The 25,327-nt window shown below is 42.5% G+C and overlaps 1 protein-coding gene across 1 annotated transcript; it reads right to left on the bottom strand.

Moving 5' to 3' along the window:
• Positions 1-5,745: 5,745 nt before the first annotated feature.
• On the bottom strand, positions 5,746-22,953 carry TRAM1 (translocation associated membrane protein 1). The gene is made up of 11 exons (XM_075270379.1): positions 22,719-22,953; positions 18,536-18,599; positions 15,621-15,739; positions 14,094-14,210; positions 12,218-12,276; positions 10,871-10,955; positions 10,680-10,750; positions 9,929-10,033; positions 9,297-9,440; positions 7,798-7,952; positions 5,746-6,482 (listed from the first exon to the last, which is right to left on the bottom strand). The coding sequence occupies exons 1-11, from the start codon at positions 22,839-22,841 to the stop codon at positions 6,409-6,411; spliced, it is 1,116 nt and encodes a 371-aa protein (XP_075126480.1). The 5' UTR covers positions 22,842-22,953; the 3' UTR covers positions 5,746-6,408.
• Positions 22,954-25,327: the final 2,374 nt, after the last annotated feature.

A 25,327-nucleotide genomic window follows, 5' to 3' on the forward strand; every position in this document is an offset into this window, starting at 1 on the left:
TAACACAAAGTGGGCATTGGATTTGGGAACGCATTGCGGTTCTTCCCGCAGTGCTTTGAACAAAGTTCACAGAGTTTACCTCCGCGGACTTTCTGTTACCATTATATTTATGGGAAAGCTGACGGCATTTCCGTAGATATAATTGAAATGCTGTGATTTCCAAAACCGCGCCGGTTTTGGAAATCGCACTGTGTTCGCGCTGTGGATTTTAACGCAAAGCGGGCATGGGATTCGCATGAATCTCATCCACTTTACTATTAGTGTACAATGCTGCTGTTTCCGGCTCGTGGAGCCCCGGCCTAAAAAATGTGTCTGGCCCTGAACCAGAAATTGGCCTAATACTGAAGTGGTTAAGACCTGGTTCACATTTGCACTCGGTTTTCCAGTCAGGGAGTCTGCTTGGGGATCCCCTGAACAGAATACCGAACGCATTAAAAAGGGATTAGCTAAGAAACCACACTTGACCCCGTAGACTATAAAGGGGTCCATGTGTTTTCTGCATGAATCATGCGGAGAGAAAAGTGTATGGGCTAGTTCACACGGGCAGCAGAATGGCGGATTTTGGTCCTGATTCTGATGCGGGCAGCCACGTCAGAATTGGGCCAAAATGCGCCTGCCACGATTGTTGCGGCTTGCTGCTCTGGAGTAGGCCCAAATGAATGGGCCTAGTCCGGAGGGTGCTGTCGCGAGGCAGACGCTGGGGCTGAATTAGCCGCGGAATCCGCCTGAAGAAAGGGCAGCTCACTTGATGCCACTCATGGAAAAAAGTAAGCTAGCGGTCTAAATAGACCGCTATTGTGAGGGGGTGGATTATGACGTGGATACAGCGCCAAAATCCGCCCCCTCTTGCCCCGTGTGAATGAGCCCTATGTGGTCCGTGTGGTTTCTTAACTAACCGCTTTTTAATGCGTTCTGTATTCTGTTCAGGGGGGCCCCAAGCAGTCTCCCTGAATGGTATACCAAACGCAGCTGTGAGCCAGGCCTCACAAACACTCAAGATAAAACAGATGAAGTATAGTCCAGGTGTAGTATAGAATAACTTTTTTTTTTTTTTTTTAAAGCTATTTTGTGCTATTCATGGGTTAATAATTGCACCCAAAATACTTTTAGTAGTGTTGTGAGTGACTTCTGGCTCTCTCTGGGACCTCCTGGCATCCTCTGGATTTGTCTACACGGTGGTAGGGAACGTACGGCTCTCCAGCTGTTGCAAAACTACAATTCCCAGCATGCATACTGGCTCTGCTGTTCTGGGAACTCCCATGGAAGTGAATGGAGCATGCTGGGAGTTGTAGTTTCACAGCAGCTGGAGAGCCAAAGGTTCCCTACCCCTGGTTTACATGCTTCCCCTTAGCTTCCTGCTGTCCTAGCCTACAACTCCCATGATCCCCTTCTCACACCCCTTCCCTGTTTCCCTAGCTAGCCTACACAGACTAGTAGCCCTATCTATCTATCTATCTATCTATCTATCTATCTATCTATCTATCTATCTATCTAATATCCACCCCGCAATCATACTTACCTGTCTTCTGTGTCCTGGAGATCATCATCTTCGGTCCCACTGGCATCTTCTGCTGTGGACTTCTTGCGCATGCGTGGTACTCGCTCTTCGCTTCTGCCAGCAACTGTAAAATAAAGCTGTATTGTGCAAGTGCTTCCAGAAACTTTGGAAGTGACTCTTCATGCCAGAAAACTGAAGATAGGCATGTATGGGGGGGGGGGGGGGGGGGTTTAGAGTATTGATGATGCTTTGTTTACTAAAATGCAGAAACAGAACGTCACTGGATCATCAGAAAATGTATATTTGTAAATACAGATTTTTAATTTTATTTTTTAATAAAGTCAATTAAAAGTTAGGTGGAGTGAGGGGGTTTAGTTTAGGGATTAATTTTCAATTTATGCTGGACAACCCCTTGAAGCGAAGACCCCATATGTAGCAAAATGGAACTAAAAAAAACAAAAAAACTCAGAAAAAATGTATTCTGCAGTGCTTTCATTGAGTCTTTTCCTCCTCTATTAAATCTATAGGGAAAATGTTTGCGATATCACAGCTAAAATTAATATTTCTCCCAGCAATATGTAGATTCAAAAAACATGAATTTTTCATGGCCCTTTTGTTCCTGAGGGGCACCCACATTACAGTGCATGGAGGGATCTGTGAAAATGGCCAAAAATGGGACATGACAAATTTTGACAATCTATGAGAGTCATGTGAATAGCCCCCATTAACAGACCAGAGTAGCGGATGCCACAGGGCCCGCGACATTAGGGGCCCGGCGACAGCCGCATTTTTTTCTTAATAGGCCGTTACCAGCTGGAGTTACTCCAGTTTACTTACCGATCCTGGCAGGGGCCGGGATCAGTAAGTGACGCCACGGGCCCCAGAAACACTATTATTATACTTGTGGGTTCTTTCAGACCCCTGAGTATAATGATCGGAGGCCCGGGAGAGGTAAGGGAACATAAAAAATAATGTTACTTACCTCTCCGGGCAGGCTTCGGGCCAAGTTGTGACACGTCCATGACATCACATGACCGGGACCTGCGTCCCAGGTCATGTGACGTTCCGGACGTCATTGAAGATGGCTGACACTACCGAAGAGTGCAGCAGAGCCGGAGATAGGTAAATTACAGTGTTTTTTATGTTGGTCCCCCCCACCTCCCCTCAGTCTCCAATTATTATACTCTGGGGCCTGAAAACATCACAGAGTATAATTGTTCATGGGTGTTCACAAGGGAGCAAAATACTGTGTATAGGGGCCACTATAGGGTGTAATAGTATGTGCAGTATAGCATTTTCGCGAATATAAGTGGTTAAAAATTCTGCAGAGTTTTGAAGATTTTCTCTACTACCTTAGCGGTGACATCTGTTGTCTTTATCGGTTGCCAATGGATAGGATCAGAAATGTTGAAAGTTTCTATGGTCTGGTTCTTGTCAAAAACCCAGCCATGATTTTCTTATTGTAGATGGGTTATCAGGCATCTACAATAATCTACATGTATGAGAAGATATCCCGGCCACAATAAGAAAATCATTGCTGATTTTCTGACCTTATAAAGATCTTACGTGCCGGCCTCGAAAATATGGCCGCCGGCCGGCATGCGCAGTCGGCTCTACCAGGGTCTCGCTGGCAGAGCCAACTGTGCAGGCGTCAAAAGGAAGACGACAGAGAAGGGGAGGATTCAGGTGAGGAAGAAGGCGTCGCTGAAGAGAGGGTCTCGTGCAGTAGTGGGGACGCCCCCATCGCCGTTTGAGTGCTGGGGCCCGTCTTCATTGCTGCAGAGAACTCATTAGCAGACCAGTAAAAACTGGTATTTCTAAGGAACGGCACGGCAGAGACCACGTCTAAAGGTAAGAGACAAATAGCCTTTCTAAAGGCTATTCCGATGTCTAAAGCAGAAAAAAAACAGCGTTTTAATGGTAGAATCCCTTTAAAGCAGCCATTTTGGAAATACTGATTAAAACATTCACAAAATGGACCATAAACAGAACAAAAAAAAATAAAATAGAATAGAATGTCCAATTTTTGTCGTTTTAAATGGATCCCTGATTACACAGAAGCCTATGGAGGACTATGAAAATGGCAGCAGCACCAATACAAAACAGACTAGAATAAACTGACCATGCCATCAGTTTGTTTTTACTGCTGATTTTACCCCATGGCCATGTGAAGGAGTTCTTAGGGTATATTCATATGTGGTATAGTTGCAGAAATTTCTGTAACTGAAAGCCTGTCCATCCATCTGGTTGGGGTTGTAAGCACTTGGACAACCCTATTTGGATGAATGGGACAAGTCTGCTACATGTGAATATACCCTTTATAGAGAATCTGCTGAAAATTATATTTATTTAAAAGGCGTTCCTCACCGCTCCACAGTACAGCGCGATAGGCGCCGCGAGGCAGAAGGACGTCTCTGGCTAATGGTCAGAAACGCCCTTCTGACCATAGAGCCCTACGGTACCGGCACCGTAAGCTCTTTACACTGGGCACAGATCGGGAAAGCAGACAGTGCGCTGAACTCAGCGCACTGTCAGCTTTCTGGCAGTATATAACACTGCATGTGCCCAAAAGTGGTGAAAGGTCCTCTTTAAGAAAAAAAAGGGCAAGTTACAGGTGAGGAAAATGTCTTAATAAAATGGTAGGCTCAGGACATATATGGAAAAGCTGGGGGGAGTTTTGGTGCAGATTTTGCTGTAGTTTTCTTGACCAAAATCAAGAGGTCTAAAAGAAATGAGACATAAAGGAAGCTTGTACACCTCTCCTTTCTATTAAGTACACAAAAAAAAAAAAAAACTGCAAAATCTGCACCAAATGCAGCTTTTCAGCAGTGTGTGACCTTAACTTCAGATAAAGCTCCATTTATTCACCACAAAGAGTGTCCCTTTTGATATTTCTGACGAGTAGACTAGAACTACCTGAATCATTTTATACTGAAGAACACAGCTAAAATGTATAAAATGAAATGCATGACCTGTGTCAGCTCCTTGCTTCAGCCGCGTAAGTGTTTAACTCAGATCTGCGTCCTCTGGACGCAGATCTGAGTTGAAACAAACAGGACATACAATGACTGCTGCCGGCGCCAGGGGGCCCCGGGCCCCCCCAATTTTTAAATTTGGCCGGGCCCCTGACGCCACTAGCAGTAGTACTGGCCTATCGGCGGCCCTACACACACACACACACACACACACACACAGCGGCATGTCGCTTCTTTTCTCCGCTAGCAGCAGCCCGCCGCTAGCTGAAAAAAGAAGCCTGGTGGTCTGCATAGACCACCATTGTAAAGGGGAGGTTTTTGATGCGAAATCCGCTGTCAAAAACCTCGCCTGTGCTCACGTGTGAACAAGCCCTAAGGCTGTATTCACACAGAGTAACGCCAGGCGTTTTTTGTACATAGCGCCGCATTAACGCGGCGCTATTTTGCGGTGGCGTTGACCGGCGTTAACGCGGCGCTATGTGCAAACACCACACAAAAAACGCCTGGCGTTACTCTGTGTGAATACAGCCTAAATGTTCTAAATCCCTCCTTTCCTCAGAATACATATAAAAGCAGAAAATGACTGCGAAACACATTAGGTATCCCTGTGTCTGAAAGTGCCCGGTCTACTGAATATAGGGTATCTGCAGTGCTCCTGTTCCAGGAAGGGGTTAATAGGAGCACTGCAGATACCCTATATTCAGCCAGGCTGAATGCCAAGTGTGGGGGGGGGACAAAAAAAAAAAAAAAACAGTCCTCAAGCTCAGGGAAGGGGCAGACAGACAACCAAAACACCCCCACCCCTTTCCCAGCAACGACTGCACCCAAAAACCATTTTAATTTTTGAAATATGCCCGTAGCTGCTGCATTTCCCCCTAGGCTTATACTCGAGTCAATAAGTTTTCCCAGTTTTCTGCGGTAAAATTAGAGGGGAGGGGGGGGGGGGGTCGGCTTATACTCAAGTATACACGGTAGTGTAAAGACCACTTACACACAATCTCGTGCGGGTCACCGTCCATGATTGAACGGCACAGTCCATGCATGGGTGGCACATGGATGTCATTGAATGAATGGGAGTGCAGACGCACAGCGACAAAAACAGACAGCAATAGGACCTGTCCTGAGTTTTGTGGGCCGGACAGAAAGGAATGGGTCAGCGGGAAAAACCTGAATAGCACACTGACCAAGCCTACGGTTATGAGCATGGGCCCTAAATGTGATGTGAATGGAGTAGCTCTAGAATGAGACAAACAGATGACCTGATCACAATTCAATTTTTTTATTTTATTGTCGTTTTTAATCAAATAAGAAAAAAAAGTTGGCTTATAAAAAACTGAAGTGAAAATACATTTATCACAGCATTTACATCTTTTAAACATTTCAGTTGGCATATCAAAAAGAGTAGGATGCTGGAACTGTACAATGGGACAGGGATTGTTAGCAACACTTGCAAGCGTGTTACAATGAATCCGGTTTTGCACTTCATCACTTCTCATTGTCATTAAAAAGGAGTTTATGATTTATACATTTGGCTTTGACTCCTTTGCAGATATTGTGCCCGGCAGGACAGGAAACAGGGGAGCGGTCTGTGTTTCTCTGACCAGTGCAAAACGGGTAAAGCCAATTTTTTTTCTTTTCTACTTTGAGAATCGGCGCACTTTTTCCTCTTCTGCTTTGTTCTGATTGTGACAGTTCTAGCATTAAAGAAATGCTAAGTAGTAATGGAAAATTAAAATGGAGAAAAAAAAAAGAAAAAACACCCTGTACAGTCTGGAGACCATGGCATTATATTGGTTGGAAACACATTGCATTATCTGCTGTAACAGTAAGAATTCTAGTGCTGTAGGGCTCTGTACAGCACAAGGCAACTTCTCTTTGGGAGCAGAGTACATCAATTGCAAATTATTTTCTTTTAACAGATATTTTTTTTTTCTTTTAGGAGGATTTTTCTTTACGACTGCGAGGAGAGTCTGCTCCGTTAGAGGTTACTGTTCCGTTGACGCCATTCTCTAAAGACAGAAAACAGAGGAAAACACATTAAGTATTTATCGATAGACAACTGCTTTTAGCATTTGTGGGTTTACAATAAAATTCATGGTTTAAAGGGGTTCTATGTAACCTAACAATCTCAAATGTATAAGTCCCATGACCACGGATGTGTATTTGCTTCTCCATTTGATCACATTTATATGACAAGAATGGTGAATAAACACAGAATTGTATGTGAGAAGTAAAAACTAAATAAAAAGGTGCCCTTATTGTTCACTGATCCACAAATAGTCTAGTGGAAATTGTGTAGACAACACAGGGGTTAATCTTCTGCTGATCAGCTTCATCCATCTTTGGCTGGGGGTGGCTACATGGACAGGATTTTAGCAAAGGGGGGGGGGGGGGGCTTAATCTTTTGACCTACTGCAGACAGGGCACAGGAAGGAAACTCCAGCTACGACAGAGAGGAAGAAGGAGGACATGGCTGAGCATCTGGGACGCAGAGCAGTACAAATGTATTTAAAAGAGTTATGCCACAAAGTATATCCTAAGGATAGAGGACACATAGCTGCTCAGTGAGGTATGACTGCTGAAATCCCCTCTATTGCTGAGAACGGGGGTGTCTTTCCCCCCCCACTTTCCACCCTTCAGCCACTCACTAAATGTATGCTTGCCCTTGCTAGATGGGATGCATCAGTGCTCCCATTCCTTTCAATGGGAGCACCAGTGCCAAAACACAGTACTTGGCTACCAAGTAAATGGAGCGCAAATGCTTCCCATCCAGCAAAGAGAATGCCTACATTCAATAATCAGTCAGACGGAATTCACAATGTGAATAAAACACTCCCCATTTTTAAGATTGGTGAGGGCCACAGCGGTCTTACCCCCACTGACAAGCCATGGATAGAGGATTAATATTCTTTGTGGCATTACCCACACATGGTTCCTACTCCTTGGGAATGGAGTGCCAGTCCAGTATCCAAGTAGCTTTGTGTCGCTGACAAATAGCACATTCCATTATACTTGGCCGATGTTATATTACAGCTCAGATTTGTTTGCGGCTTTGTACTACATTCATTATCAGTAGAAATTAGTTTTGTCTCTATTATAAAAGTGTCCATGCTAGAGGTCTGGCTGGAAACCCTACCCTTGGCACCAGAAAGAGGAATTGGCAGAGGATCTCTGGCACAAAAGACAATGTGACAGAGGTATGTGCAATATTCTTACTTTTTTTTTTTTTTTTTTTAACCTGTGAAGATTGAAGGGTTGCGTTAGACAATTTTGCACCCAATAAAAAATCTATGGCGCCCTGCACGAGATCTCTAAAGTGCTCACCTTTATCCTTCCGTGATTTGCCTTTAGAAGCAACAGGTCTCCTCCTCTGAGAAGGCTGTGGAGATGAATGTTCTCTCCATCGTCTCAGCTGGAAATTAATGAACTTCCACATCATAAATGCCTGAGTTATGCAAATGGATGCCAACACACTGATTCTGGAAGCAGAAGAAGGAGGCGGCATAATAAGTATAATTATAGCTCCCGCTCTTCAGAAGTTCAGTTCACTTACAAATCAGATAATGTTTTATGCTGCTTAAAAGGATTGAATATCACTGATACAGGGTTTTATCCAGGCAAGTGTTCTTTCAGGAACTGCGCAGGGCAGTATCCATAGGGAAGTGGGAGAATAAAGGGCTGGTCTGCACGTCTACTTTACATCTCCAGCAACTTAACATTAACATGCACGCTCAGACTGGCCAAAATTGTATTATTACTGATATAAAGTAATAGGGGTAGGTGGCTGTTACTTGTTAATGGCAACAAAAGATGTTGGAATAACGAACAGTTTATGGACCTTGCCTTAATATAATGTGAGGCAGAACCAAAACAAAAACACTACACCAAAAAAAATTAGTTAATAACCTTACGCTAGGTTCACACCTGCGTTCTACTTTCCGTTCTGTGCTTTCCGTCTTCTGCATGCCAGAAGACGCAAAGCACAGACCGGGTCTGGCCGTGAGCATTTTATGCTCTCCGCCGCAAAACCGGATTTTTTAATCCGGACACAGAGTACTGCATGTCCGACTGTGTCCGGATTAAAAAACCCGGTTTCGCGGCGGAAAGCGCAAAACGCTCACCGCCGCTCACGGCCAGACATCTCTCTCACCCATTCAAATGAATGGGTGAGAGAGACTCCTGCAGGTTTCCGTATCCTGCTCTGTTTTATGCAGGAAACGGAAACCTGCACAACGGAAAGGGCAACGCTGATGTGAACGAGCCCAAATAGGTTAGGCTAGATTCACACCTGTGCATGGATTCTGCTCCTGAATCTGCTTGAAAAGAAGCAGAACTTCTCTCCGCATTTTTCAAGCAGAAGTCGCTGGATTGGGTTTCCATTCTGCGGTTCCACAAGTGGACCCAATGAACGGGAACCCGAACGCAGGTGTGAACCTAGCGTAAAATAGTGAAAGGGTCACAGAATGTGTCCTTATAATCTAGTCAGCATTATCATTTATTCTCCAACAATATCATTTAGGGGCTTAAAGGTAAACGGTCACAAGGAAATGCAGTATCATCTATAAGCAGCCTGTTACAGAGCAGGATGAGCTAAGCTTTGCACGTTATGGAGAATCTTTTCCCCAGATTTAGCTAAAGAAATCTCTGCTCTATGTTGAGAAGTCAAGTAGGAGGTTCCATCAGTGACTGACAACTATTTCTGTACGCACAGATAGTAGTCTCCTTGACTTCTTCACATATAAAGAGCAGGTCTAACAACCTGAACTAGCAGCATCCTAAGAAAGATATATAAAAAAGACACCAACTAATGCACCTCTATCTACCTTATTGCCAGAATGTTGAAATTTCCAGTGCTCAAATCCAAAACCTGATTCTCTGCACGAGTAAGTCCAAATCCGACAGTGAGAACTGAAAGGATGAGCGTGAGGAGGCGGCCCAGGACAAACAGGATGGCCCATACAGTAAAGCTGTCAGGAAGAAGAACAAATTAAATACAAATGAAGTGGTATTCAATGAAAGGATCCAGGCACAGCTATGCTTGACAATTCTTACACATGAACAGACATGGTTAACCATTACGGATGGATTTTTTTCAGTACACTTTTCTAAAATCTTAAGTGTATTAAACTACAGCATCAAAGGCTAGAGCTGCTTTTGATGTATGCATTTATAATGAAGACAATGTAGCTCTCAGAAGACAACACTGTACAGACAGATATGCTGCAATTCACATTGCCTTTACTTCTGTATTTCCACTCTAAAAACTCTAGACCATCAGATTGAAATGGGTTACAGCTTTAGATTTTATCGATCTCATAGGATAGGTGCTGTACAGTTACTGTACACAACCCTTTGTATAGTGGCCCCATCATATCACAACATGACCTATTTACATGGAGGAACGCTATGAAATATTAAGACACAATGACCACATCTTACCATATCAATGACTTACCCTTTCTGGTACTTCTCATTGCTGAAGTAAAACAGGCGAGAAATGTGGAAAAGAAACTCGACAAAGTAATGGAGAACCAGAAGCACCAAACCAAGATGATTGAGGCTGTAACATAATGGAAACGGATCAATAGAGCAACGCCATGTCGTATGTAGAGAATATACATTGGAGGGAAATTATTTTGTGACATATGCCAATTTTCTGGTTACATGGTTGTAATTGTGGGGCATTTTTGGGAACGCAGCCCTTCATTCTTGCTCCAAAGATGAGGCATATTTCCAGTTCTGTGCCTTGCTCATTATCCTTGGCAAATGTGGGCAGAAAAGGCTGGAGACATAACACCCTGACAAAAAATCTATGTCAGCTCCTGACTGCATGTTGATACATGCACACAAACTCTTTGAAAATAGGTTTATTTTCTTACATGGTTCATACGCGCACTATATATATATATATATATATATATATATATATATATATATGAATCTACCTCTAAAACTTCAAGACTTATAAGGCAACATGGAAGGAGGCAGGTTCTACTTCTTCTACCTCGGTATCTATTTATCTAGGCATGCACAGAAACATTTATAAGCAGTAACAGTCTGAGAATCAGAGAGCTTCACATAAACAATTGTTTTATAGCTGGGTGTGGAGCGGAGCGGTTAGACGGGGATTTTTATTTTTGATAGCTTTACGAATTTCCATTCTAAGAAGAACATTATATGAACATTCATCAGAGCTTTAAGCTTACTTTAGGACATAAGCACCAATAATATGGAAGAGGTACAGTCCAATGTACACCAACTGGCGAGGAATATCTTCCTGAAAGAGAAATAGTAGATCTTGAGATTTAGAGCCTAAATTCTTTTAAGATGTGAAATATCCCTACACACACACACCATTGTGCCATGTAGAAACACACAAATGTATTAAAACATTTACCTTTTTTGTCTTCTGGAAATAAAGTTCCGGAAAGGCGTGAAACCAATAAGCCAATTGGGAAATGTAGAAAAACTTCACCTGGAATCTGAGGAGGAACAAATAAAACAGAAGTCACTCTTCAAGAACTTATCTGCTTGCAATTCAACACAGGAGGGTGTTCGATCCAGACCTAGATGTTCTGCTAATGGATAACAGGAGTTAGTGCACACTTTTATTCTTATGGTCATTAGACATCGTCGCCACCATATAAAAGATGTATGTATACTTTGTAATACCGCATTCGCCCTACACTGAGTATTAAGGTGCAGTGTCAAGCCAAGCAAAACTAACCCCCTTGAAAAGGACAGATTACTGCGTCTACCTAGAAGGTATTGTCTTCATGAACGCCTTTTAAAAAGCACTAAACATAGAAAATTAATTATTAGATCTTCCCTCCAATTATTAGATTTTTTAGTCAAATATTTCAACTAAAACTGAGAAATATGTCAAGAAACTTTCTCTTCATATGAGTCTGGCTGTAAGACTACATGAACACAAACATCTACATATTCATAGTAAAATGACACAGATGGCGCACGCATGGATGATATTATGTGCCCTCCAAAGACCCATTCATTTTATGCAGTGAGCCTGGACCGCACAATGGACCTGCCCTGAGTAATTGGAATACATTAGCATTAGTACATTCACTCAATAGCGCTCTGCAATTTGTCTAAAAGACAAGATCGTCTCCTGTTTATTTGTAACAGCCATTGCTGGGGTTCTGGGATTGAACATTTGGAAACCACATAGAAGACAATTCCCTCATAAGCAGTCATGAGGTGGTGATGTGTCACTGACTAATGCTATGCTCAGGCAGCACTATGTCATACTCAGAATTTTGCATCAGTATTTGTAAGTCAAAACCAGCAGTGGACTCAATACACCGAAGAGGTCCAGATTTTTCCATTATGCTCTCTGTGCAGACTCCAATCCTGGTTTAGGCATAAAATAATGTAGCAAAATACGGATTAGAATACTTCCATGTGAACTTACACTAAGGCAGTCTGTAGGCAATCCGTACTTGTGTCTGCTACACCAAATGCAGAAGACTGTATTCTGCTGATGAACTCCTGGCACAAAGGCGGAGGATTACTCAGATCTCTCCCATTTTTACAGCTTTTGAAAATAGAACTTAAACTAAAATGCTATATATGCAATTCAGCAACAAAAGTAACTTTAATATTGCTGCCCTAAACTGCTAGCCGACATCCCTTTGTAAGCATGATGGTTTTATTGCCAGTATTTGTGGTTAGAGAGTTAGTTCTTTGCATCTGCAAGGTGTGATCAATGAAAGATGGTACTCACGGAAAGTAAGTGTGGGGGTAACCCTTCCACAAACTTGTTGGATCTGAAAGGTAGTTCTCCTATACAAAGGAAATGAGACAGATTGAATAAAATGTGAATATAGAGCACAGCATGGATCTATATCAGCTGTCTGCCTCTGACATGGCAGAACATTAGGCGGCATTCTTTACCATTACGGCAGTATCCAAACATTGTAATTAGTGGTTGTGCAGGTAGTGATTTTACTGAAAATAACATTACCGTTCAGCAATGGTTACTATGGAAACACTAATACCACAAAGACTGCAGGCTCTTCAGATCAGTGCGGCACCATCAACCATAACATGAGCAAAGTAACGGATTATTTACTGCAGCGAGATAAGAAAATACAGTGCAGAAAGGAGGGCGCACACATTACAGGAGTGCTGGCTGCACCGGCTGACCATCTAATGTGCATGGGGTGCCCCAACCCTCCCCTGAAGGCGCTCGTCTGGGGAAAGGAAGATCAGTCATGTTGGATTTCAATATGCCTGTTCCATTGTCATCCCCATACATAATCTGCCAGGGAGATACGGCAGCTCTTTATTTCCTCATCCCTGCAGGGAGCACACGCACTCTTGGATGAATAAAGTGTGCATAAGCAGAGGGGATTTGGAAAGAAAAGCTGGATAAATAGTGTCTCATTATAGACGTCATGTAGTATCTTGACGCAAAGTCACAATGTCATGGCCCATGTGACCACTGAGACCTAATCACAGGCCTCAGCAGTCCCAGATGTCAGGCATGAAGAGGATCAGCACAGTAGAGGTTAATAACGCCATTTGATCACTTCCCATAATCCTCTGCTAATTATACTCTGAGCTCTGAAGAGACCCCAAAGTATAATAATAGCAGTTCCAATTCAGTCATGTCTTTCAGAGCGAAACCGCTGGGTGAAACCTTGCAAGGTTCGCCCAACACATACTCATACTTTAAAAAGGGTGTGGCCTAAATTATTGAAATCGAGGTAAAATTCCGGGTTAATTGCTTACTTTTGATTTAGCTCAGTCGCCCAGCCATACTGAAGAGATACTTATGGGTAGAGAATATGATAAAAATAGAGTGTACCTATTAGAAGGATTTTGTATTTTACAAAAGCTAAACCAATTTTTTCTTCCCCATCGCTGCACCCCTCATCTGTTAGTCTTTCACAATGCACACCTTATGTATACCACATTCACATCCCTGCACTTCAGCCCTTCCTGATCAGACATTCCTTCATCATCATTAGCTTTAGATTTCCTTCTCTGTAAACTTCCATCAGTCCCAGGATGCCTCAGCACAACATCACATGGTGAGCTAGAGACAGTGCCATCTCTGCCTGCTGAGGGACAATGTAATAATTATTATGATTTCTATTGTGCTCATTCAAGCAATGGTTGAGGAGGGTCACCAGTGTGGTCAGTGGTTGACTGAGGCTTCACTCACATCTGTGTTGGAATCTCCATAGGAGACTCAGTCACATTTACACTCAGTCACATTTACGACTGCACGGAGGACTTTTCTCTCTGCAATTTCAGTATAAAAACAGCAGAAAGCGAATGGACACCCGGCAGACCCCATTATTGTTAATAGGATCGCAAGTGTCTGCTGTTTTAACAGATGGGCTCTCTATCATTCGGGTCCCCTGGCAGATCTGAACGATACAAGTGTGAATCTAGCCTGAATTCTGTGTGCGGAAAAGGACAAGGAAGTAGTAGACTGGAAGGAATAGAAGCAGCAGGGGAATCTTACATTTTTTTTTAAACCCATCCTAACCCTTTTACAAAAACTGCTGGAACATCGTTTTAGGAAACTAAACAAGACAAAAGTATCTCCATACACAACTGCCTCGCTTTAGTATACAAAGTTTACTTACCGAGACAATGATACTTGTTCCCCAGACACAGGAGAAAAAGTAAAAAGCGCTCAGCTGGCCAGACTCATTGAACTTGCTGTGTTTAGTCTTGGAGAAATGCATACGTCTGTTAATTTTCTGAAAAAAAAAATTGAAGTTTTAGATTAAGTGTGATCAAAGCAAGATACGTACGTGTTATGGCAATTCCAAAATATTGTGGCCAGCCTGGGTCAAGATAAGACCAGGAAGTAAAACTAATAAGGACCAAAGCAGAAACTTGGAAATTTGAGAGATGAGCGATACCTCATATTTTTAATATGCTGGGCCAGTTTTAAAAAGGTTTCCATGCCACATTAAAGTCAATACCGTGAAGTCTACATTGAAACCATTTTGCTTTGTTTGTAGAAACATGCTTAGAGTCCATTCACATCACAAGGACAAACCCTGCTTGGAGTTTGAGCAAAGTGCATTACCGTTTACCTCCAGCAGGATCTGTCCAGGGAGATTATGACAGTCACTGTAATAGACTGACTCCAGAGCCACAGAATCTTGGCTTTAAAGGGATTCTAACATTAAAATCACATTTTTTCTCAATCACATGTAGGAATAACCTTAAGAAAGACTATTCTTCTCCTACCTTTAGAAGTCTTCTCCGCGCCGCCATTTGGTAGATATCCCGGTTTTCGTCTGTATGCAAATGAGTTCTTTCGCAGCACTGGGAGCGTCCCCAATGCTGCGAGAGAAATCTCCAGCGCCGCCCCCATCTTCTTCAAGAACAGCCTCTCTGCGCATCTTCTTCCAGAGATGGGTTCAAACTTCTAGGCCTTGGGCAGAGCCAACTGCGCATGCCCACAGGCCACAAGAAAATGGCTGCTTACTTACTGTGTAAGTGAGCCCCTCATTTGCATACAGACGAAAACTGGGATTTCTACCAAACGGCGGCACAGAGAAGACATCTAAAAGGTAGGAGAAGAATAGTCTTTCTTAAGGCTATTCCTATGTGTGATCGAGAAAAAAAAATGTGATTTTAATGGTAGAATCCTTTTAAAACAAGACCAAGGCCCACACAGATTTTGAGATATTACTGGCGAAAGTGGAGATGCACATACTCACAGCTTTCACTTTAACCAGTGTACAGGAGAATGTATACAGCCGGTTTTTGTTATTTTGATTTTTATTCTCCTATTCCTGAGACTTCAGAGAACCCTAGGCAAAGAATGGATTTTTGTTCATGATATCACCCCCACCCCCCATTATTGATCAGAAAGATATTTGCCATTTAATCCCATATATTCTGTGGTCAATACTGACCGCAGCACCTAAATCGTTTTACCAAAACACCATAACAAACCCTAAAATATAAAGAGTATGTTATTTATGCCATAAATCTAAATAATTCAGAAGCTAGAAAGTTTTCTGATCATCTCCCTTCTCAAAAACAAAAGATTATACAAACTGATCAAAAAGTCTTATTCACCCACAAAAGAGAAGGTCTAGTAAAGTGACACTGGTCAGGTGGATTTTTGGATCGAAAGCCAAATTACTTACATCTAAGACGTATTCTTGTATTACAGCATGTAATATTATTGCTACCAGCATGTAGAAGAAAACTGTGGCCACATCTTTGATGCCGTAGTGATACAACGAAACTGGTTCGGTGAGAACACCTGTAAGATAACAAAGCATCCACTATGAAACATAGCATAGAAAAACAGACACTTAGGATTACATTTTCTATATAGGTTATATTTTATAAACCTAAATGTTTGCTTTACATATACATCTCTTAACATGTGGCAACAGGGATGAATTGGCCAAAACTTTACGTCAGACATCCTTTATATATCCCCATAAACGAAGATTAGACAGTACATATAGAGCCTGCAGCGAGCACATATAAACAAGTCCCCGAACCCCCTGCACTCTAGAATGGTATTCAGGAACCAAACCCCACCCAGAGCTGTATCACTGGAGTAGTTCAGCTGCAAACTTGTGTTATCCCTATTTATAAGACCCTGGAGAACTGACAACCTCCTTAGACATGCTTCAGCCTCGGCGAGTGACTGGTCATACTCTCGTGCTGGTGGGCTGCACAGACATACACCCCGGCAGCGGCCTGAAATAGAACACACTGCTAGCAACCTGCTTCTATTTTGGGGCTCGTGTTCTATTATTTTTTGTGGATTATTTGACAGCCCACAATAAATTTATTTAAAGCCCCGTATAAAGTGACCCAACAGAGAGGAGAACGAGAAGCAGTATTACGATACTACTAAACAGTCCCTACACCATAGGGGGTCATCAATAATGTCACAGAGTATAAAGGTCAGACTCTTTTGGCCTCTGTAGATATAAGCCCATGGCTACACTATGACTTTTGTAGAGCTTCGGTTGGATTTCAGCTGCAGTCCGCTACATTGTATACCACACAATACATTTATCTGGGCTGTATGTAAATAGTTCAAGTCAATTAGAAGCACTAAAAAAAGTCACAGTGTAGCCTGGGCCTAATAGGAGCCTATAGATAGGTGAATACATGTGCCGAAAGTGTTTGGAAGGGCAGAGGAGTATAGTGAGAGGAGCCTGAACAAGAAGATTTATATTCAAAGACAGAAAACAGAGATAACCTGGAACACAGAGGGATTCATTGGGATGGGCGTATTTTACACTGGTCTTGATTTCCCCTGCACTTTATTCATAATAAGGTACACGTCTCGTCATGAGCTAAGCTCACCCTCTGGGAACCTGTGCACATGCTAAACTCTGACGTAGTAGCCTGATAAGGATTCTGGTGCACACCCCACCTGAAGAACAATGGCAAAGGCTGTGATAAAACACCACTTGTGTCTATTTTATTTGGCACTAAAAAGTCACAAATCAGTGGCCTGCAGCTTTTTTATGACAAAAACTGACAAAAATATATAATAAAGTCACCCCATAATATATTAGGAAGTTTGCAATTCTCCATCATGCAGTTTACATACACAGCTACGGCTTTTGCCAGAGGATCTGTTCCAGTATAGATTCGTATACTTCATTAAATAGTTCTGGATCATTGTTTATTACAACTTTGTATTGAAATCTTCCAGTTATACCTTCTGTGCACTTCTGACTATACTGACAACTTGGTTTTACCTCTCACACTGTCCATTCACTGGTGAATCCAGATGGGAAAATACATTCTGTACTTTGGATTTTTTGGCCCAACCCCAGGACTCTGCACCTTCGTGATCTATGATGTTAGGAGTCTGTGCGTCCCTGCGTCATAGATCACTAAGAAGTAAGAGATCCTTGGCCTCTGGGCTGGGTTTGGACAACACAGACTGGATTTTCCAACCTAAGTCGTCACATGTGAATGGGGGCCATAAAATGCTTAGACTGTTAAGGGACAAGACCCTAAAACATCCTGTTTGGTAGCATCCCTTTATCAATTTATTCATACATTTCAAGGAGGACAACAGCACAACGTAGAATTATACAAAAAGTATTTACTAGAACAGACGTATCATATAAGGTGACTGGTCAAAGAGTAAGCGTTGCTTCAGTTTTCATTCCATAAAACAATAGTAGGGGTGAATATAAGAAGCTTTGTAATATATCATAAGAGAAAAAGGTTTCTTTCCCCACTAAATCTTCTCCCCAGCTCCTGTCTGCCTCCTAAACTGCTTAATTGATTGCTCTTGTCCATCTTCCCTGAGGACAGCCTGCAACCCATAGAGGTCTAAAGAGGGGCTAGGAGCCGAAAGAGAGGCAGCGACAACAACATCATGCTGCAGATAAAACCGTGATTTCTAGTTCACCAGAGCTTTAGTGACATCAATATTGTTCACTGCTGCTTAAAAAAAATATATATATATATATATATATATATATATATATATATATATATATATATATATTATTACTCTGTTATGTCATTATGTTTGCCATTGTTTATATATCATTGTGGAAACTTCCAATAAAAATGGATAAAACATAAAAAAACAAAAACAAAACTACTAGACATATTCTGTCAGCAGCAGGACTTCTGTGTGCATCTCCCAATTCTTCCTCCCCTCTCCATAGACTGCTAGGTAATCTGATCTATTGGTAAGTAACAAAAAGTTGCAGCAACTGCGGGGGCACAATGCAACTAAATTCACTATCATTAATGGAAGAATCACAGAACGACTCAGCAATTGTCATGTAATGGTAGTCACAGCGACAGTTGATGAGTAGCCTGAGCCTAAATGAAGAAAGAAGCATTTTTCTTATATTTCTAAGAGTCACTTGTACTTTTGGATTTATTAAACTGACTTTAAACTACTATTTCACAGGGTGGTTATAGTGAGGAAAGCAAGAAGGGGAAAAAAAAAAGTCTGCCATGCTAACATGACGATGTCTTTTGCTTCAAGTGATCTAATGCAATGCTATTTGTTGCAGTGACATTGAATCCTGTATAGATAACATTTTGTGCCACTTACCTTCCACTGGAATGGTGACATTATACTGTAGCGTGACAAACATGACTGCTACTTTAGCAGTAATCTAAAGGAAAAAAAATGGGAAAGAAGACTTAAAATACATTTTATTAGTGTTCTAGACAAGTAAATAGTAGAGAGTAGAGAGAGTAAAGAGTAGAGAAATACAGGCAGAAGCATAGCATGTAGAAGAATTTCCAGTTACTATACTGGATCCACCAGCATCCTCCATCAGAGCTTCCAATGGACACCAGCTATGCCAAGTTATGTTAAGCTCTGTATTAGGTATTTAAAAAAAACAAAAAACACAACCCCCCCCCCCCCCCCCCCCAAGATATGATGTACATGCACATGGCTCTGGGTAGGTCTGTCTCATGTGAATCCCACATGTGGCACCCATACAATTCTATACAGCTCTTCAGAACCCCAATATGTATTCAATATTATACAGCTGGGTTACATTTTATGTTATGTATTCAGTATATGTTATATTACGGAGGTGCTCTGGTCCTGCGCTCAGAGCACATTGCACCTGACAACAAAAGTGTTCTATGGAATTACCAAGAACATGATCAAACCAATACTGTGATAGAGGAGGACACTCATTTTATAGAGGGTATTCAGCACCTCAGAGGACAGACGGAAACTTTATTTAAAGGGGGTTGTCCACGGGACAGAGGATAAGTGTCCGCTCACCGGTCCCCAAATGATTAGGACCACAGGGGTCCAAAAGTCTCAATGAGGTTTCCTTGTGAATGGAGCGCCAGTGTGCCAGCGCTCCATTCACTTCTATGGGGCTGGGGGAGATCACAGTCCCAGGAACCCCACAGAAGTGAATGGAGTTCCACTACGTTCATAAGGAGGCATTTGGGGGACTTTTGGTCCCCTGTCCCCCTGATCACTGGAGGATTGGTGATCAGACACTTATCCTCTGTCCTGTGGACAAACGTTTAATGGTGGGCAGCAGGTAACCTATGATTTAGCTAGGGGTGTACCTTACACAGTGACAACCTGAATCACGGGCAGATCTATGTCACAATAAATAAGTGTGTGAGACGTAGCTCTGGAATCCTATCTGATTTATCAATATTATTGCAAGATATATCCCTTCACTAGCTAAACCAGACTATCCCCCATCTTCTTTTCCTTTCTCACTTGGAGGGTTCTTAGTTATGCACATATCTTTTATCATAATATAGATAAAATAAGTTTTAGACTTATTTTTGGTATTTTTCTATGATTTTATCATGGCTGGAAAAAAAAAAACCTAGACGGTAAATAACTAATAAGTTGTAAGTGTCCGACTACAGCCTCAAATCCGGGTGTTAGGAGTGTAACAACTCAGTATAAGTGTCAATGTGGCACCAAGGAGATCCCATTGTAAGCAGGAATTTACAGTAGAGCTTACATATACTCCCACTGACAAATCATTGCCACAAGCTAAACTTCTTCATGACAGGACTCCGGCGCACTGTGCTGCCACGTTAACATCTCCTTGTAGTTCTAGGCACACAGCCAGAGGAGCATGCTGCAGCCGCTGGAGCACATAGGATATCCCCAAAGAGCAGGCCACCCAGAGTCATGTACCAGACAGTCCGGACTAAACTGTACTCTGAAAATGCCCTATAAAGAACAATTCACTATTCTCTAGGTATCACACACTAACATACTAGTATGGTACCCCAACATCTGCATGTATTACATATAAGGTCACACAGCAAAATATTGTAAGCCTAGCATTCCAGTAATTTCAATATTTTATATATAATAAGTGAATGAAATAGTCATTTGAAAACCATAAAGACAAGAAGCTAATACTTCATGTTTTATTAAATATTAAAGTGTCTGAGATCACACATAACCATGGCCTGGGGAAGTATGGTGGGGTGGGGGAATAGAAACACAACCTATTACTTTATTGGTAGCCCCCCCAGCCAGTTTTTGTGCCATTGGTTGCAGCCATGTAAGCTTTAACACTGGGACTGCTGCGACCTAAGACTGGCAGGGATAGTTGGAACAACTTCTGCCATTTCAGCAATGTCTACCAGGTCAATGACAGATGTTTAGTGCTTTTAGAAACACCAATCCCCCCATTCCAACAACCTATGCAACTGGGATTCTCCAGTACATGCCTTCTCAAGAAAATTTTCTTTGAAATCCTGAAGTGCCAATGGCCAGCTTACAATCAATATGTCCTAATGCCAGCCATACCCATGCAATAGATGTTTGCTGAAGGCTGGCTCAGCTGTCCACTATTCCCAGTGACTCCACCATAAACACACAAGTCCGGTCATGTGTACATGCCTGGTCTGGCAGCGGCTTATATTCCATGGAAACAAAGGATCAGGAATGTTGTAACCTCTCTTTTTAATACCCCAGGCAGGTGCTCAGGAGGCGACCATTTATGTGCCCTTGGCTCTTTGCACTACATGCTTCCCAATCTTTCCCCTCTGCTCTGAGTGACTGATCTGACAGCCTTCTGAATGACCACTGGAGCTGTCACTAAGAGGGGAGGGGCAAGAGTCCTGGCCACTGTACATGAAGGGGCCACCTCCTGAGCAATTGTGCCCCAGCTCAAGGGGGCAATAAAATGTAATTCTCAGTCACATACTGTGCATGGCCATTATCATATATATGTCTGTGCTGCTCTGTATATAGCGATGTCAGCAGATCTGAAGAGTCAGAACTGGCAACAGATGCTCTTTAATAATGATTACCTGCCAATGTATACACAAATCTATATGTGGATAGTATGGTGAAAAGGTCATGCCAGTCTACCAAATCCTGTATATAATTTAAATACATATATATCTTGTGCAGTATTTTTCTTTCACATGGATCTCTATGGGGTATGCAGAAAGGATATCACTGCTAAACAGATGCCTGTCGTAGACATCAGGAGCTTTCTTGGTACATACATTAAACATTTAGGAGAGGACGCAGTGTGAAACAAGACTTACTGAGGATCAGCACAAGCTCCAGTAAGGACACAGACTGTGCACATACTTGTGACCAGAGATACTTAAAGTTCGGCAAGAAAACTTGGCTTTCCTGCAGCTCCAGTGCAAACCTATCCAAGTAAATGCTCACAGCCACAATGCAGACTCAGATCCATCACAGAATACACATTAACAGTGCCTGACATACAAAGTGTGATGACTGCTGATCCAGGACACAACTAAGGACACCCATCCATACAACAAGTCACATGTTATCATTGAATTTATGATGTGGCAGTGACAAAGTCAACGGTCCTGCACATCAGCAGCTCCATACGACCGGTCAGTTTTATCAGTGTATACACTAATAAAATCTCTGTAATCTCTGTAAAAGATGTTTGCACCCCTCCCCCTTAAAGTCACATCAGAAACATGTCAAGATGTGTAAACTCCCAAGAAAAAGTTTATTAAGATCTGTGACACATCAAATATACCGCAATGTCATAGAAACAAGATGTTACAATCGGTATCAATGGTCCCAAAGCAAGCACATTGAGTTTGGCCTGTGGACTGTTGCTGGAGTACAGACGGATCATGTATAACTATACTTACAGGAAATGTACATATATCTAGTACAGAGACATTGTGAAAGCGGGATCTTGCTTCCTCATACTGTACAGATCTGTAGTGCACTCTGGCCAGGGATCTGCATCTTGGGGGTTGTAGTTGCAGAAGAGCTGGAGCTTATCGTGAGGAGCGATCAGAGGTCTCCTCCCCATCTAAGGGTTAAATACATTTCCTGTTTTGTGTGGTTTAGATTTCTACATCACCTAGATAAGATGACTGGCCTGTATCTTACAAGGCTCCGCTATGGACACAGGTGCACACCACAAGTACTGACACCAAAGGAGGATTTTTTAAAATAAAAAAGTTGGGAAAGAGAAGTGTTGCTAATAGCAACCAGTTTGATGACTGCATTAGAGTGATGGGACTGGGTGTCTGTTGCACCAGCAGTGTCAGGAGGGGGTGTGCGCACTAGTGTGTGTGTGTGTGTGTGTGACACGTGTGAGCACAGCTGTGACACTACAACACAGGCGGCCTGCGTGCACTGGACATGGCAGGACAGTAGCAGATGCTGCGCCCCGGACACAGCAGGGCTCACACACTAGTTACCAGGGCATGCTGGGACTTGTAGTTCCACAGGTAACCGCAGTGTGTGCTTTCTGCGCCTCTCAGGCCCCACTCACCTCAAACATAAGCCCAAGTAAGAAGAGCATAGCCAGGCAGGAGACAATATCCGCATGGTTCTGGATGATGAACTCATGGCTCAGCACTGGGGGGGTCTTGCTGCTCTTCTTGCGGATGCCCATGTTGACGGATGGCACTCGGCTCTCGCACACACCAGGGACAACTGGAGCAGCAACGCACCGGGCGCACTGCCTCCTCCTCTCTCAGAGATGACGCTATACACTACTGCTGCTTACACCACGTCAGCACTCCTGGGAGGAGCCACGTCGTTAACGAGTCACGTGACAGGCGGCGGTTGCGTCCGGTACGCCATCTTTCAAACAGGCAGAATCTCTTTTACTGGCCATTTTCTCCAAAAATATGGCGCAATATGGTAAATGATGCCGATAGTGCAGACCAGACTAAGACGGTAGCGTGTATTCTTATATAGAATTACTATTCATTGTGCCCGTTACATTGTTATGTGGCGCTTTGTGTAGTGTTCCATCAACAAAGATGGCGGAACTGGATGTTACGTCCTTCTCTGTACTGAAACGTTTCGCTTTTCTGATGTACGTGTTATGCGTGCGGTGACGTAAGAGGGAGGGGCGTGGTCTTCTCCAGTAAGCATGTGTTGGTTGGTGGTTGGCTGCTGGTAGTAACACGTAGGGCTCATCTGGTGCGGGCTTGTGTGGTGACTGTTAGGGCCCAGGCCATAAGTTTACTATTAGTGCAGATAGGACAGGTGACCACCATGTAATGTCACTGCCTGCTTGTAATAGCAGAACAGATAGTGAACTTAGAAGGATAAGGAGGAGACTGCTGAGGATCTCTGCATAGACGTGTCATTACATTAAAACATGTCTAGTGGTGATGAAACTGTACCAAGCCACTGTCTGTCTAGGTACTGCTATAGAGCTCCAAATAATACCTCCATACATTGCCTAATAATAGCATTAAATGCTGACATAGTACTCGCCAAGTTAAAACTGCACAAAGCACTCACATAACAAGATACAAGCGTCCAATGAGGACCTGTCATGGCTTCGGACATGTCTGTTTTAGGCTAGGGCTATATACCAGCATTGTTACACCCCAGTATTATTCACGGCTTACAACCTGAATGTAACGCTTTACCCCATGAATCTGTTGCTTAAATAGTCAGACTCTTCAATACAACTTTGTTCACAACACCCAAAGATCGCAGGATGCCGCTGCGTTGAAAGTAGATGTAGTTGTTTTGTGATTGGTTGCCACAGCGCAACACAGTTATTGCAAAAATTCCAAACCTGCTGTTTTTTATTTTACCATTGCATCATGACAATGTGCAAATCGCAACTTAACCACATTCACTTTTAATAGGATAAATGCAGTGGTGCCCTGTGATCTTTGGCCATGATACTGTTGCGGACATTAAAGAGTCCTCATAGTATGTCGCAGCGCTCCAAATTAAATAATTAATTAACAGGCCTAGATGGGCTACCACCCATTGGGCCTGGAGAAGCCACACAGACACGCAGGTGATTGTGTATCAAGTGAGTTCTGATTTATTATAAGAAAAAGGTAGTTTAAATACATTACAGACAAAGAGCTGGCTTGGCTATTCTAATCAGGTACAACACGATTGGTTATAGAGATATAAGACAAGCCTGGCACATGACTATTGGCTGAGGTCTGCATATCATTATTACACTCCAACCTGGGATGACCTTTCTCATGACATGAAAAAGTATCTAAGATATTTATGTGTAAGCCAACATCATACACTAGTTCTAGATGTATATCACAGAAAGAGAGATAATGATCACGTACTGGTCCGCTCCGGCCTTGGGGCTAACGACCAAACAGGTTATTTGAACCGGTTTCTACACCCACTCTCAAAGATGACCACAAATAGATAAGGAGTTATAACCCAACCATTAACATTCCACACGCCTTATCCCCTAAAGGGGTCTCTTAGACTCTAAACAGACATCCTTATGAAGCTTAGAACAGAAAATGCTTATAAAATGGCTGACAGAATACAAGATGGAAGATGTGATCCTAACAGTTCCCCCATTTTGAGATAATTGGATACAGGAATTCATATTTAGGTACTTCAGTGACTTAACATCTACTGCTGGACCTTTCCAGATTCCCCTCATATGTTCCTGTATTCCAAATTAATCTCAATCATAGTTCTGGCCTGTTATTTTCAGTCTGATTATACATTCACTTGCTTATACTATGTATCATTACTTCCTGTTGTGTTATGAAAACAGCTATATAACATGACTGAGGCTAATATGGGGCTATGAGGACATATCCTACAGTCTGACACATTCAGATCTTCGTTCAAGATCATATGATGTTTAAAGAAAAAAAAACTTATTGTCCCACTCATTGTCAAATGTTCTATGCAGGCTTATCGCCAGAATAATCTATAACAGTAATATCAGGAGAATCTTCATCGCTGTGTGTAGAGACTTCTTTGCAATGTGAAGCATGGACACAATTAGGCTTTCCGTCAAGTTTCATAGGAGTATTAGTAGTTAGCAGCACTTGGAGCGAATCATCAAATCTTGGTTCAAGAGGATTTCTCACGTGTCATCAATCTCTTGGTTCAAATGAATAGGTCCCATCCACTTAA

This window comes from Leptodactylus fuscus, chromosome 4 (genome assembly GCF_031893055.1).
Source record: "Leptodactylus fuscus isolate aLepFus1 chromosome 4, aLepFus1.hap2, whole genome shotgun sequence".
Taxonomy (NCBI): Eukaryota; Metazoa; Chordata; class Amphibia; order Anura; family Leptodactylidae; genus Leptodactylus; species Leptodactylus fuscus.

Excerpts from the sequence above, each read along its gene's own strand:
- TRAM1 (XM_075270379.1), bottom strand. The coding sequence starts at position 22,841 with ATGGGCATCCGCAAGAAGAGCAGCAAGACCCCCCCAGTGCTGAGCCAT. Across the intron at positions 18,600-22,718 it reads TACTTGGGCTTATGTTTGAG|ATTACTGCTAAAGTAGCAGT; the intron begins GTGAGTGGGGCC and ends TTTTTCCTTTAG. Across the intron at positions 15,740-18,535 it reads TGTCACCATTCCAGTGGAAG|GTGTTCTCACCGAACCAGTT; the intron begins GTAAGTGGCACA and ends GTTATCTTACAG.